At 35.2% G+C, this 14,020-nt stretch overlaps 2 protein-coding genes across 2 annotated transcripts; both read left to right on the top strand.

Annotated features, from left to right (window-relative positions):
- Nucleotides 1–257: 257 nt before the first annotated feature.
- On the top strand, nucleotides 258–7,265 carry LOC108338679 (ubiquitin carboxyl-terminal hydrolase 18). Its single transcript, XM_017575710.2, has 11 exons — nucleotides 258–824; nucleotides 1,344–1,551; nucleotides 2,470–2,558; nucleotides 2,660–2,745; nucleotides 2,823–2,985; nucleotides 3,119–3,242; nucleotides 3,942–4,099; nucleotides 5,133–5,217; nucleotides 5,341–5,553; nucleotides 5,677–5,738; nucleotides 6,271–7,265. The coding sequence occupies exons 1-11, from the start codon at nucleotides 556–558 to the stop codon at nucleotides 6,944–6,946; spliced, it is 2,133 nt and encodes a 710-aa protein (XP_017431199.1). The 5' UTR covers nucleotides 258–555; the 3' UTR covers nucleotides 6,947–7,265.
- Nucleotides 7,266–8,362: 1,097 nt separating this feature from the next.
- LOC108336362 (F-box only protein 13) lies at nucleotides 8,363–10,689 on the top strand. The gene is made up of 2 exons (XM_017572792.2): nucleotides 8,363–8,674; nucleotides 9,173–10,689. The coding sequence occupies exon 2, from the start codon at nucleotides 9,197–9,199 to the stop codon at nucleotides 10,421–10,423; it is 1,227 nt and encodes a 408-aa protein (XP_017428281.1). The 5' UTR covers nucleotides 8,363–8,674; nucleotides 9,173–9,196; the 3' UTR covers nucleotides 10,424–10,689.
- The last annotated feature ends 3,331 nt before the right edge of the window (nucleotides 10,690–14,020 follow it).

The raw sequence follows: 14,020 nt of genomic DNA, 5'->3' as shown, positions 1-14,020 counted from the left end.
ATATTTTCAATGTAATTTAGGAGCAGAAGACTATTGAATTTTAATCATAAATTAATAATCCATGACAAAAATCATTAATGAATAATAATCATTTCATAATTTGTTGACACTTTTCTGTTTTGGCTGTTGATGAGGATCTTATTATTATCACGCTTTTCTTTCTCTTTCCCAAAATGGATTCCCACATGATAGGGCATTCATTGTTTCAGTTACAAAGAAGCACAAGTGTCACAGGAAAGCAAGAAGAAAAAACAGTTACAATATATCATAAATATTTGTTATTATTATATTATAGTTTGAGTAAGATATTAATTGTAAATTGATTATTTTTTTATTATATATCTATACCGAAGTTCCTGATACAAATAACAGAATTTGAGAGGGAGAGAGAGAGAGAGTGTGTGTGTGTGTGATAGGTAGAAGATGATATAAGATTGGAAGAGGAATATAAGTATATTGAAGAAGGAGAAAACCCTAATTGGAGGATGTGATGTATTGCGTGATCGATGGAAAAACCCTAGAATCGGAGTAGGGACGCAATCGACGACGACGTAGATGCTTGTTGTGGTTGGAGTGTCGTGGGATCTGAATTGGTTCCTGCAGCTGTTGCTCTCCGTGATCGTCGTGGCAGTTGGGGTTCACTTTTTCGTCAAGTCCACCGCTTCCAAGTACTTCGAGGTCGACGCCAATTTCGAAGGGGACCAGCACCACGCCCTCGCCGACGCAATGCCCGGCGTTCTATCCTCCGCCGACGATTCTCTCTGCGCCGTCTGCGCCACCCCCTCCTCCAAGAAGTGCTCGCGCTGCAAAGCGGTTCTTTATTGGTACGGTTCCTTTCTTTAATCACCAATGTGATCGTTATCATTACCCGGAGTTTTATTAATTAATTCATTTATCTATTTATTTAGTTTTAATTTATTTGGTGTTGTGGTAATTTAGAGCATGGACAATTGTGTTGGTGGTTTGAGTAGTACTGGAACTGTGTTTGGATTTTTTTAGTAAAGTTTTGAATTGGAGTATCGTGGATGAAAATTAAACGCCTACATACTAAAAGTGGTTAGAATCTCTTGTAGTGATTAGTCATTGATAAAATTGGTAGATATTCCGTACTAATGACATAGTTACCAACGAAATAAGGATATAGTTTTCTTTTGGAAAGTTTTGGTTGTTACTTGATATTAATTATTTTATGTGGTGTGAAATGAATGTGGGTTTTGCTGAAAAAATTGACGTGTTTCTATATATATATTTAATAAATTTTGGTGGGAATAATTTTGGTATTCGAACGGGAAAAAGGAGGGGTGGCTAGATTTAATTTGTTTATGTTTATGTGGATTTTGCAGCTCCCAAGAATGCCAGCAGTCGCATTGGAGGTCTGGGCATAAGACAGTATGCAAGGATTTTCACCAAGCTGGTGCAAGAAGCCCGTCTCAAAATGGGGTAATTAATCGTGGGTTTAATTCTTCTGCTGCTGGGGCTAAGAGCTCTTCATCGATTGCGCTGATACCTGCCCGTGGAACAATTTATAGGCCAATTAAGCAGCCTAAAGATGTAAGTTTCTTTTATTGATCTAATTACAAATTCATGTTATGTGTTTTGCTTACTGTTGGTTGTGAAAGGGAAAGCGAAACTCTGAGGTGCTAGGTTATATTGCCTTGAGGATGATGTGCAAAATGCATGCAGCGTAGTAAAGAAAGTCTTCGCGTCAGGGGGAGAAAAGGAAAATACTAATACGTGACTATGTTGCATTACTATTCCTTATTAGGTTAATACACAAGATAATACGAATTTAAGATTATGATTTACCATCAAGAAAAGAGAAAAATATTCATACTTGGGATTGTTTTGCATTTGTCTTCCTTATGAGTAAATACACAAGGTAATAAGCATATATTACTATGATTTCCGATTAAAAAAAGGAAAATACTAATACATATGACTAGTTTCTGGTACTCTTCCTTATTTAGTAAATACACATGATGCTAAGACTATAAGATTATGATTTCCAATTATGGAAAGGAAAATATTAATATTTGCCTATTTGCGTTAGTCTTATATGTTATGATTTGCAATTTGCAAAACCTTAATCTACTTGCTGGTTAGGGACCTGAAAGACCAAAGTTGTAGTTTTATTGTTTTATCCCGTTAGCTTCAATGATCAGGATGGACAATCTTGGGCTTTTAGGATTTTTATGTAATAATCAATCAGTTACCAAAGGTGCGCCTCTCCTCAACTTCATAAGGCAACAGTGGTGTGTTCTTGATTTTTTTTTCTGGGTTGGGTCTTTAGACCCTTGATATTTGGACCACGTAGAAATTTTGTGCTCTTTACCCAAGGAACAGCTCAATCAGCACAAGTTGCTGACTCCTTCTGGAGCCTTCCCAAAGTGCCTGAGTCTCCGATGTTATTTTGTTCATAGGGCTACATTTGGTGTATTTTCTCACATGCACATGCGTTGTCTTGTTTAGGTTCTTTTTCCCTATGATGAATTTGTCAAATATTTTAACTGGAACAAGCTAGGATTTCCTCCTTGTGGGCTATTGAATTGTGGAAACAGGTTTGTTCATTTCATGACTGAGCTTCAACTTTATTGCACTATTCGTGATATTTACAATTAGAGGATATGGAAAATAATCTACATTTATTGCAATTTTTTAGCTGCTTTGCAAATGTGGTTCTTCAGTGCCTCTCATTCACAAGACCACTTGTTGCCTACTTGTTGGAGAAGGGTCACCGTCGAGAATGTAAAGTCATAACTCAGACCTTTTTACTGGGAACTCAAATCTTCCTCATGCTTATGTCATCATTTTTGGTTCTCCAGGCAGTTGTAATGATTGGTGCTTTCTATGTGAATATGAAAATCATGTTGAAAGAACAATGCAAAGTTCACAGGTGTTTTCTCCTATGAATATTCTCTCTCGATTGCCTAATATTGGTGGTACTCTGGGCTATGGAAGACAAGAAGATGCCCATGAGTTTATGAGGTTTTTTTCCTTCTAACATTATCGTTTCACTTTTTATGGTGAAGTGTTCATTCTCTGTTTTGAATAATCTCTTTATATTATATTGTGTTTGGTAAACGTAGAAGGTAACTTTTCCAATGCTTTCTTTTTGTAGGTTTTCCATTGATACCATGCAATCTGTTTGCCTTGATGAGTTTGGCGGAGAAAAAGCTGTCCCTCCTAACCTCCAGGAGACTACCCTTATTCAACACATATTTGGTGGCCGTCTACAATCTGAGGTTGGACATTTAATCAGATTGAAATAAGCTTTTCTTTTTACTTTTCTATTGTTTCATTACATGTATAATGCAAATAAAAATGTTACTGATTATGTTGGCTGGGATGAAGTGAAATTTGTTTTATTTTTTTTCATCTGTCTTTGAACTTTATTAGTTGTCTAACTTAAGAACTGGGAGTCCATAATTTCATCTATATTTAAGGTTTGACTTTTTAGAGTAATTTAATATCCTATTTGGTTTCTATTTTGAACTCCAAATGATTACTGATAAGGATGATATTTATTTTCAATTTCAATCTCTAGAAACAAGGGAGATCAAATTGCTTAACCAATTTTCTTATAGAAGCATTTGGTTCCACAAAACTGTTTGCAAGTTCTGCTTTTTACAGAATTTATTTCAAAAGCAAAGAAAGAAAGACTAAACCAGACATGGATACTTAGATAGGCCCCGAGAGTCTCTAGTTTGAAATGTTCCGTTCTCTATCATGAAATGGGCTGAGAGGGCGAATTTTGTTTCTCTTCCTTCAATTATCAAACTTTAGATTTTGAGTTTATTGTGCAATATGGAATCAATGGAAGAAACCTTTACAGTATTCGGGAATAAAGCCTTTATGTAATGTCAAAATAATGCATTTTTCTATTTTGATACTGACATGGATGTGGCGGTCTGTTTATTCTTTTTTCTTCTGAAACTAAATAGGTGGTTTGCACAAAATGTGAAAAGATTTCAAAACAGTATGAAAATATGATGGATTTGGCAGTTGAGATTCATGGAGATGCTGCCTCCTTGGAGGAATGTCTAGATCAGTTTACTGCCAGGGAGCCACTTGATGGGGAAAATATGTATAAATGTGAGGGGTAAGGTTACTCTTCCTATTGAGATATACTTGTACCATGTACCATGCCAATGTTTAAACATTGCAAATATTTTCTTGCCATTGATCTCAGCATCATTAAAAATTAATATTAATTATAATAACTGTTTTTGTAGTTTGATGAATCGAATGTGGAGGAGGATAACGTGATGATTTTAGATTATGAATTGAAAGGGAAGTTAGATGTCCTTGGTCTGGGGAGAAAATTAAGTTCACAACGATGTTCTGTAGCAGTAAACCATGAACAATAACAATGTAATAAGTTAAAAAACTAAATTATTAACATTGTAATAACTTAACTAAATTTGGGCTTGCAACTATTGAAGGACTATAATATAGTCACTGTATTAGTTTCATCTACATAAATTTTACCACAGCCCTTAATTTTTATAACCAAGATGTCAGCTTGTACAACTTCTGGCCATCTATAAAAATTATGTAACTATGATAAAACCATTTTGTACCGACACCTGTCTCCTTACTTTTGATGCAAAATGATAATTATTATGTATTACTGAACAAATTACAAGCATTTATTGGATTCAATAATGGATGTTATTGAGTTCAAGTTATATCTGTCTTCTTGGTTTAGCTTTTATTAAAGAATTTGGAAGGTGGTGATTATATGATGTCTTCTGTCAAATTACAAGCTTAAGTTGATTTATGACGATGCTATGTAGTTTTATGGGTAGAGCAAAATTTGTTTTTCATAAAAATCAACCATAAAATTATGTTTAGTTTAGCAGTTTCTTTTTGGTCTGATGATACCGGATTTCTCATTTAAGTTTGTTTCATGCTTAGTGGAGGCTGTTGATGTTACTTTTATTTTTTAAATTTTGATGCGTTTATTTGGGTAACTGAGACTTACAATTTGGCAAAAAAATTATAAATAGGAAAAGTGTCAATGGTGGAAAGTAAGTTGCCAATTAAAATATAATTCAAATATGTGCTTTTGGTAATGTATTTTTTCTGTTAGGAATATCCTGTTGTTAAAGAAGTTTCCTGCTGCATGTCAGGTGCAAGGATTATGTCAAGGCATGGAAACGCCTTACTGTGAAATGTGCTCCAAATATTCTTACTGTCGCCTTGAAAAGATTTCAGGTCTTACTAATATCATCTAGACTTACATACAGCCTACTAGTATACAGAAGCATGAAAGGCTTGAACTGTTAACTATTCTTATCAACTTTCTCATTTCTTTTTTTGGGTGTTGTGTACATGCAGAGTGGGAGGTTTGGGAAACTTAACAAGAGAATAGCCTTCCCTGAGACTTTAAATCTTAGCCCTTATATGAGTGAAGCTGGAGATGGATCTGATGTTTATAAGTTGTACGGTGTTGTGGTACATATTGATATGCTAAATGCTTCATTTTTCGGTCATTACATCTGCTACATCAAGGACTTCCTGGGGAACTGGTATAGGATTGATGACTGGAAGGTAGATTTCTTTGTCTCCTAGTCCAAGTTTGAATATTTTTCTTTTTGGACTCCGAGTACCCTGTCTAATGTGCTTGAACTGCCAGTCTCAGTATCTTCATTTGTGTTCCATTAAATTTCTCAGGTTACGACTGTGGAGTTGGAAGACGTACTTTCTGAGGGAGCGTATATGCTTTTGTATAGCAGGTACTCTTGTGATTCTGATAAAGGCTAATGCTCTCTTTGTTTCTCTGTCACGCACGCACCAATAATTTCAGAGTATTCGTGGTTTGTATTTTCACTTCTTCTGAATGATACTTCTTTACCAAATAGCTGGCTTTTCTTTACATTGTATCAAGTTGAGCCTGTGAGTACAAATTTAGGTGATTTTTTATGGCTGATATGGGCCGTATTTGGCTCAACTTGGTAACTATCGGTTAATTTGGTCCCTGCTCTAAGTTGCATTATAAATCTAGTCCATGCCATCTTGGACCAAATTTACTGGTGGTTTCCTAATCCATTTAATTGATTAGATAATGTTAGCCACAATCTTTAATGATGCATTTTCATGAAACTAATTGATAGACAGTTGTTTAAGTTAGGGATTTAGTTCCGGTGTTTACTTCTTTGTCAAGCTTCATCTTTGGTTGTGCTCTGTCATTGCCCTTTTTAATGATAATATTTTTTAGCTTCTCTCTTGAAAAAGTGGTTTAGTGATTTTCGATTTGATCCTGGACAGGTGTAGTGCCCGGCCATCAGGCCTTCAAATTCAAACTAGCGAATCTTCAGGGATAGCAGAAGTTCAAACAACAGAAGTGGAAGTGGAGCCTGGACAAACTCAACAAGATGACTGCCTCCTTTCGAAAATAAAAACTTTAACTTGTAGTAGAGGTTCTGAGGTTTTGCCATCTGATAATAGTCCAGAATCGAAAGTTTCTTCCACCTATGATTGCGAGTCTTCTGCTGGATTGAACTCAGAAGCGAAAAGAGAGCAGTTTGAGGATACGGGCATGATTAATGTTGATTCAACTGGTATTGCAAATGAAATTTCTTGCAGTGCTGTTGAATCAACATCTGTGCCTATTTCTCAAGCCGTCAACGATTTGGGGGATGTAGATATAACGGACAGATCATTTGAAGGGACTTCAGGCGAGCAAGATAATACTGATATGGTTAGGTCGTCTGGTTCTTGTCCTGGTTCACCGAATGACCCTTCCTTCTTCGGTAAGCATTCTTCCGTTTCAAGGGATCATCGAAACGTGGAAGATTTAGAACACAAGGCTGTGGTTAAAGACAAGTTGATTACAGCTAAAGATAATACGTATTATGGTAATGGATATGTCAGTGCAAACGAGTCTTCTATTCCAGTTGAAGACGCGGGCAAACAAATTTCTGGCATCGGTTTTTCCCACTGAAATGACAAAGGAAATGGAAATATCAGCTGACCTCGTGGTGCAGCTTTTTTTGTTATTTCTTCTTATCATTTAATTATCCCATCATCGAAAAAGGTGGTGAGTTGGGAAATTTTTGTCCGGGGTTTCATTATTTGCAATAACCTTGGATCTTATTTGTAACAGTTCTAGATGGATTTCCTGATCTATTTTTTCTTATAGAATATAATCCCTTTGTCCTTATCTCTCCCCTTTGTACAAGAAACACAATTCTCCTAGTTGCCTGGAACTTCTACTGTTGACTTTCTTTGGTTTAATTATTTAGAAAGCCATTTTTTTTAAATATCTATAAAATTTTTATCCAATTTTGTTGAATTAATTAATTACACTTAAATTATATTATTCTTAATTGGTGATACAGATTTAAATCGAGCATTATGAAATGGCATCCGTGAAAATTTCCAGCTTCCTCAAAAAAATAAAAACACTATCATGTTTAAAGTTACATTTAAGAATATCTTTTTCAATTGAGAAATGTTTTGTACATAAATTTATACAATAACATCTTTGTGTCTGTTTCTCTAATTGTAAGTGATTACATGCAGTAATGAAAGAAAGAGATTATATTGCAATATTCCATTTTGAAAGCAGACTGTTTTGATTGATTTGCATCTGATACAGAAACTCTGGGCCCTTAGTTGTGCATCCATTGTCTTGTTGAAACCCATGAACTAGTTTTGTTCAGGTAAATTGTAGGAAGATTGAATGGAGAGAAAGTTGAATAGAGGCATTTTCTACTTGTTTCGGTAAAGGCTAATTTAAGAAAATGAGGTTGTATGATGCGTGGATTTTGGTTGTGCGAGCATCTGGTAGAGGTGAAAGCATACCAGGAGCAGAAAAGAAAAAGATCAGAATTAACTGCTTTTGCTTTTCAACATTTGGCCTTCCCACACTAATCTAACCCTTTGGTTTGTTGTAATAAAAAATACTTGTCTTATGGATGGGGCTTGAGCATTGACTTGTAGAAAACAACAAAGCAAAACCAAAAGAAGACAAAGATTCTTCAACGAGGAGCCAAAAGGGAGGAAGAATAGATGGTTGCTTCTTGCTTTTGCTGTAGGAAGGTCAGCCGAAAACCGCACGAGTTCCAGACAAAACCCAACCCTTCTTCCCTTTGACAAAATTGACATTGCCGATATCCACTTTGAAACAACTAAGTGGTCCTTTCTCTTTCTTTTATGCAAACCTAAAATGATTAAACTATTACCCAGCGGTTTTTTGTTTGCGTGCTGAGTGCACCCTTTTCTCTTTTTCAACCCGAATCCAAAGCATAGGTAGCTAGCCACCACAAGGCGCCACTATCAAAAGTCAACGAGTTATGCTCTTGTTATCTAATCCAACGGTACACGATTTATGTTTTTAAGAGTAAGAAGCCACACACGGGTGTGTGGTGTGGCGTGTGCGTGTGCTTGTGCGTGTGCTTGTGCGTGTGCCTTCTCATCACATGATACTCTCTCAAGTGTCAACCATCCAATATCCAACCAAAAGAGTTCCACGGGAAGCTTCCTACCTCTCTTCCTACTTGTTGGCTTCGCTTTCCCTTTTACCCTTTTTCACTTTCTTCTGATTTCCTTCTCCAAACTCCTCTTTAAACACACAATACTGTCTTCTCCAACGCATTCACTCACTCACTCACTGTGTCTTGCTTATCCACTCTCAACATAGGAGTAACTGCCTCACTTCCGTTATCAGGTACTTGTCTACCTTTGATTACTTTTGTTCTTCTCTCATCATTATTCCTGTGCTCTTTGATGCTTACTCACCACTTCTTCTAATGAAACCCCTTCTGTCTGGACTGACTCTTTCTACCATTTTCTTTTCTTGTACGTGGATTTATGCTAATAGGGTTAGTCGGAAAGGGAAAAGAGGGAAATTGCTTTGGATTTTGAAGTCTCTGGTTTTATGTTTGCTTCTAAAGTATAGCTTGTGAGGTTTTTTTCTTTTTTTGAGTGGAGGGGGTGGACGGGTTTCAACTTATCAAAATTCAAGAACGAGCCTTGCAAATTCAGGGGGTTGGGGAAAGATAGGGAAAGTTTTGATCTTTTTGGGTGCAGATAAACAACTTTTGGCGTTACCCATTTAAGTTGAAACTCTTAATTCACATCAATTGGTGTTTATGATTGATAAAAGCTATTAAAGTGAAAAGATTGATTTTTTGATAACGTCTTAACACCTTTGTTGTTTCTGCAGTTGTTTTCTCCAAATTTTTGGCCAATGGAACACAGTTTGAAAAGAAAGTCTCCAGAAAATGAAGACTTTTTACACTTGAACGGCTTTTCTCTGGATGACCTTAATGAAGATCTCTTAGAGAGGGTGCTTTCATGGCTACCAACTTCCTCCTTCTTCCGCCTTACTTCTGTCTGCAAGAGATGGAAGTCAGCTGCTGCTTCTTTGAGTTTCAAGCTTGCCTGCTCACACATTCCCTCGAGAGATCCTTGGTTTCTGATGGTTTCTCCCAGCCTCAACCAATCCATTGTCTTTGACACTGCTGAAAACAGTTGGAAAAAACTCAATCACTTGCGTCTTCCTCTCGAAGACTCTAACATAAGCTGCATGCCTGTTGCAGCATCTGGTGGCCTGGTTTGCTACCGCAAACTCTCAGGAAACTTTGTTGTATGCAATCCAGTAACCGGATCCTGTAGTGAACTCCCTCCATTGCATTTCCCCTCAGAAAATCAGCCTCTCAATGCCGTTGTGATGAGTACAACTTTCAGAGATCAAATCTCCTACAAGATTGTGTTAGTCTTCGGTGAACTCCCTAATCTTTTGTTCAAAGTCTATGACTCAAGCTCTTGCTGTTGGGAAGATGAGACTGCTCTTAGGAGGGAGGTGGATGACAATTCCATTGATTGTGATTCAACCGATGATGATGACAATGTTGTGTACTTCCTTAGTAAGGCTGGAACGGTGGTGGCAAGTAGCATGCAGAGGAGCCCATCTAAGCAATATTCCTCGGTCATTACCACCAAAGATGGTGAGGAAATGGTGTATTTCCTCAGCTCCTCAGGGACAGTAGTAGCTTGCAATTTGACATCCAAGTGCTTTTTTGAGTATCCGAGGTTGTTGCCTGTTTTCAGTGAGTACTCCATTGACATTGTGGAGTGTGGTGGTGAGATGCTGGTTGTCTTGTTATCAGAATTCTTGGAGAGCACAAGTCTTAGGGTGTGGAAATACGATGACACAAATAGATGCTGGCAACAGATTGCTGCAATGGCTGCAGCAATGTCTCAAGAATGGTATGGAAAGAAGGCAGATATTAACTGTGTTGGTGCTGGCCATCAGATACTTATATGCTTGAACTCTCCTGAGCTATGCACTTATGTTCTCTGTGATTTGGTGACCAACACATGGACAGAATTGCCGAAATGTTGCATGAATGGAGAAGTCATGGAGTTCATGTCTGCATTTTCATTTGAGCCCAGGATAGAGGCTTGTGTATGACTCCAAACTACCTCAGCTTGGTATCTTGATTTTGGTTATCAACTGGTTTTTGTTGTTCTTCTGTTAGCTTAAATTTTCATCCACCTTGTACTTGAATTTGTCATGCAAAATAGCTAGGGTTGATTTGGTGTGAAAATAGATATGAAAGCTCTGACCAAATGATTGATTTCTAACTTAGACATTGTATTGTTCTCCATTGATTGTTAGATGTACAATGCTCAAATACTGAGTTTCCTCATGTTCCAAATAAGCTTGTTGTTTCCTTATGTTATGATTTCATCAATTAATTATTTTTTCTTCAGCATCCTTTTAGCCCTCAAAGATATATATGTAATTTGGTCAATGGAAGAAAGTTGAATTTAATTTAGTTATTCATTTATGCATAATCATATGGTTTAAAATCATACTTTCTTATACCAAAACACTGTTAATGAAGCCGTTAAGCTTCCTATTTAGTTCAAAAGGACTTGTAACGTGTGTGCATGGCATTGTCTTCTTTCTTTCTTTGTGATTTTGTCTCAATACCCTTTGCTACTACAAGACAATGTTAGAGATACTATTACTTTTTGGTTCATATTTATTGGAGTTTGTTTTAATGTGAATGCAACTTATTTCTACTGATTTATTTATTTATTTATTATCATCGACACATGTTATTTTTCATCAATAATTTGTTAGGGTATTTTTTTCTAATGTTAATTAAAAAAATTTCACTCAACATTAAATATAATTGTTTTCTACGAGTGTCAATTGCGAGAGTTTTCCAGTCACATTGACTAAAAAGTCAGCAAAAATCCAAATTATCAATATTGTATGAAAGTAGTATTGATTGATGTCGGTCTAAATAATTGTAGTCACTGTACGGAACAATTTCGGTTCAATTCATAAACTTCTTTTGCAAATTCCAAATGAAATATCTTGACCAAATATTATCAACCAATTGAAAAATATCATCAATATTTTTATTTTTGAATTATTAAAAGAAATATTTGATATTTAAATAATTTGTTGCATTTGATGGTAATTGAAATGCTCTAATTAGAAATTAAAATTTATTCAATTTAAATTGTTTTATATATGCAAAATATTTGAAAGAGAAATCAATTTGGAATTAGATCAATTAAAATTCAATAAATTTGAATGTGTTAAAAAATTCATATTTTTTTATCAACTAAATTTTGGTTGTGACATTGTGGACTTATTTAAGACTAAGACTTCATTGGATTGACTATTTTGAGTGATGCTCCTTGCACTTCACCTATTTCACCCTGCACCCCCAAATTTGCATATATGTCCTTCATTTATTAAAGCCAAAACCGAATTAATAATGACTAAATGATGTCGTAACTGCCAAACATCCTCTTAACCACCAACTTCTGTCTTGATTGTATAAACCTTAGTATGCATGCATCTCCTTTCTCTCTTGCAGTTTTTTCACTTGCATGAGACTAGCATTTTCAGTGTTTGATTTTTTTTCTGGGTTGAGAGTTGAGAGGTTATAAAGTGTAGTGGTTGTGCTGCGTGTTGGTGGTGTTGTGGATATTAGGGCTGGGCAAATCAAACTAAACTGCACTGCACTACTAAAAACTGTATTAAACTAAAAACTAGTTCAGAAAAACTAAACTGCACTAAAAAATAGTTCAGAAAAACTGAACTGAATTGTTTTTGTTTTATTAAACTGTACTGAACTGAACTATACTTAACTGTACTAAACTACACTATAAACTGAACTAAACTACTAACTATACTAATTTTGAACTAAATTATACTAATTTTAACCAAGAACTGCACTAACTATACAACACTAACAACTATAGCACTAACTAGTAAAATTGTATTAATAAAACTGCACTTCATCCTGTAAATTAAACATGAGAAGATTGTTTAGATCTGATTTATACTCCCGCAACTTAGCAAGAAGCACACCCTTGACGTTTGGCTGCAAACTTCTTGCCTCGAGGTCCATTTTTCGAATCTACAGATTCATTAAATAAACCATCTGAACCAGACTACAGAGAAAATAAATACAGCTTTCCAATGCAGAAGAAAAAGAAGTTCCAAAACTTCAGCTTCATCAATTCCAGTCTTTATTTCAGAAACTTTTTGTTTCTTTTGCTCTGAAAATAAACAGAAAGTTCAAAAAAATTATAATGAAATGTGCATTGCTCCAAAATAAACATAAGATTCAACACTTCATCCTGATAAAAACTTTGAATAGTTTGATATTCCTATAGTTCATTACTCAAGAATTAAGATAATCTTCTATGAATATGTTAAGATCCATAAGAATTTATATTTATAGAGTAAAAAACTATTGGCATACCAAATGTGTACAAGAATTCACTTTATTCTAATATGCATACTGTAGAATGCACTCCCCGCACCCATTCAACTGACAAAAAGTGCAAAAAAGAAATGCAGCAACAAACATAGAAGGGAGAAAAACAAGTTCTGAAGTATCTATTCCAAAACACAGCTTACATCATCAAGAAATGAAGAAATTGAAGATTGCAATTATGAAACACTAGCAAGATCTTCGAAGTTGTCTCTCCAAAATTTATGAGACATTTCTAAAATGACATATAGAAGATACAAATAAAAGAGTGTCCCTAGTCATGGCCAAAGGAAAACAATACTAGCTGTAACATCTTGGAAACTGTTGAGAGGAGAAATTTTCTGGACAGAATTTCAACTACCAGGAGAGAGCTACAACGGGTCCAAAGGAGCTATACACACCAATAAGTGAAACGATCCTGATTCATGATATGTGCCATCATCCAAATTCAATCAATGTAACTGAATTCAATCAATGTAACTTAAACTCCAGCACATAATCCTTTTCAAACCAAACTGTGTAGAATGAAAACATGCACAAACAAAGTTAGGATATATAGTAATATTAATCAACAGTAGTCAATACATGGTAGCTTTGTAAATGATGATGATGATATAGGATCTGAAAAAATCTAAATGATGATGATATAGCTTTGTAACATGTTATGTAACCTAAACAACAGCAAACACTACTACTAGTATTCTAATTATTGTATGTAATGGACTTAAGTATGGAATCTAAATCTCCATTTGACAAAAGGATCTTTCCTATATTGAATAAATTTATATCTTCACAAGGGTCTTCTAAAATTTGCGTATTATTAGCTAAAAAAATAGTACAGGGGCTATTAGCTATTATTAGTTTTTCAATTAAATTACTGATAACAGATGCATGATGGTTCAGTACAGATAAGTTTAGCTCTTAAAAATTTGAGTTTTACCTTACTGAATCCAAAAAACTAGTTCTTAAAGTAAGAGGAGTACATCATTTATATATTCCATATATATAATATTCACAGCAATTAAAATTAAGTCCAAAAAGCACGACATAGTTACCTGGCAATAACCAAGATCAAAGTTGTAAAATGAATAGGTCAACAGTATATCTCGTAGAATATTTGAAAGGATCAATCTATCAGTTCTCACCTTCAAAAGCACAAGATAATTAAAACTGCATTAGCATCTTTTATTTGTTCATTTATAGTCATTCAAATTTAAAATCTATTCCACTAGCTTACCACATCTTTCTCAATAAGCCCTTTC

This window comes from Vigna angularis, chromosome 7, assembly GCF_016808095.1.
Source record: "Vigna angularis cultivar LongXiaoDou No.4 chromosome 7, ASM1680809v1, whole genome shotgun sequence".
Taxonomy (NCBI): domain Eukaryota; kingdom Viridiplantae; phylum Streptophyta; class Magnoliopsida; order Fabales; family Fabaceae; genus Vigna; species Vigna angularis.
This window is presented reverse-complemented; position numbering and strand designations above follow the sequence as displayed.

Coding starts and splice junctions, on each gene's coding strand:
- LOC108336362 (XM_017572792.2), top strand. CDS start 9,197: ATGGAACACAGTTTGAAAAGAAAGTCTCCAGAAAATGAAGACTTTTTA.
- LOC108338679 (XM_017575710.2), top strand. CDS start 556: ATGCTTGTTGTGGTTGGAGTGTCGTGGGATCTGAATTGGTTCCTGCAG. Junction 825..1,343: donor TGCAAAGCGGTTCTTTATTG/GTACGGTTCCTT, acceptor TGGATTTTGCAG/CTCCCAAGAATGCCAGCAGT. Junction 5,218..5,340: donor TCGCCTTGAAAAGATTTCAG/GTCTTACTAATA, acceptor GTGTACATGCAG/AGTGGGAGGTTTGGGAAACT.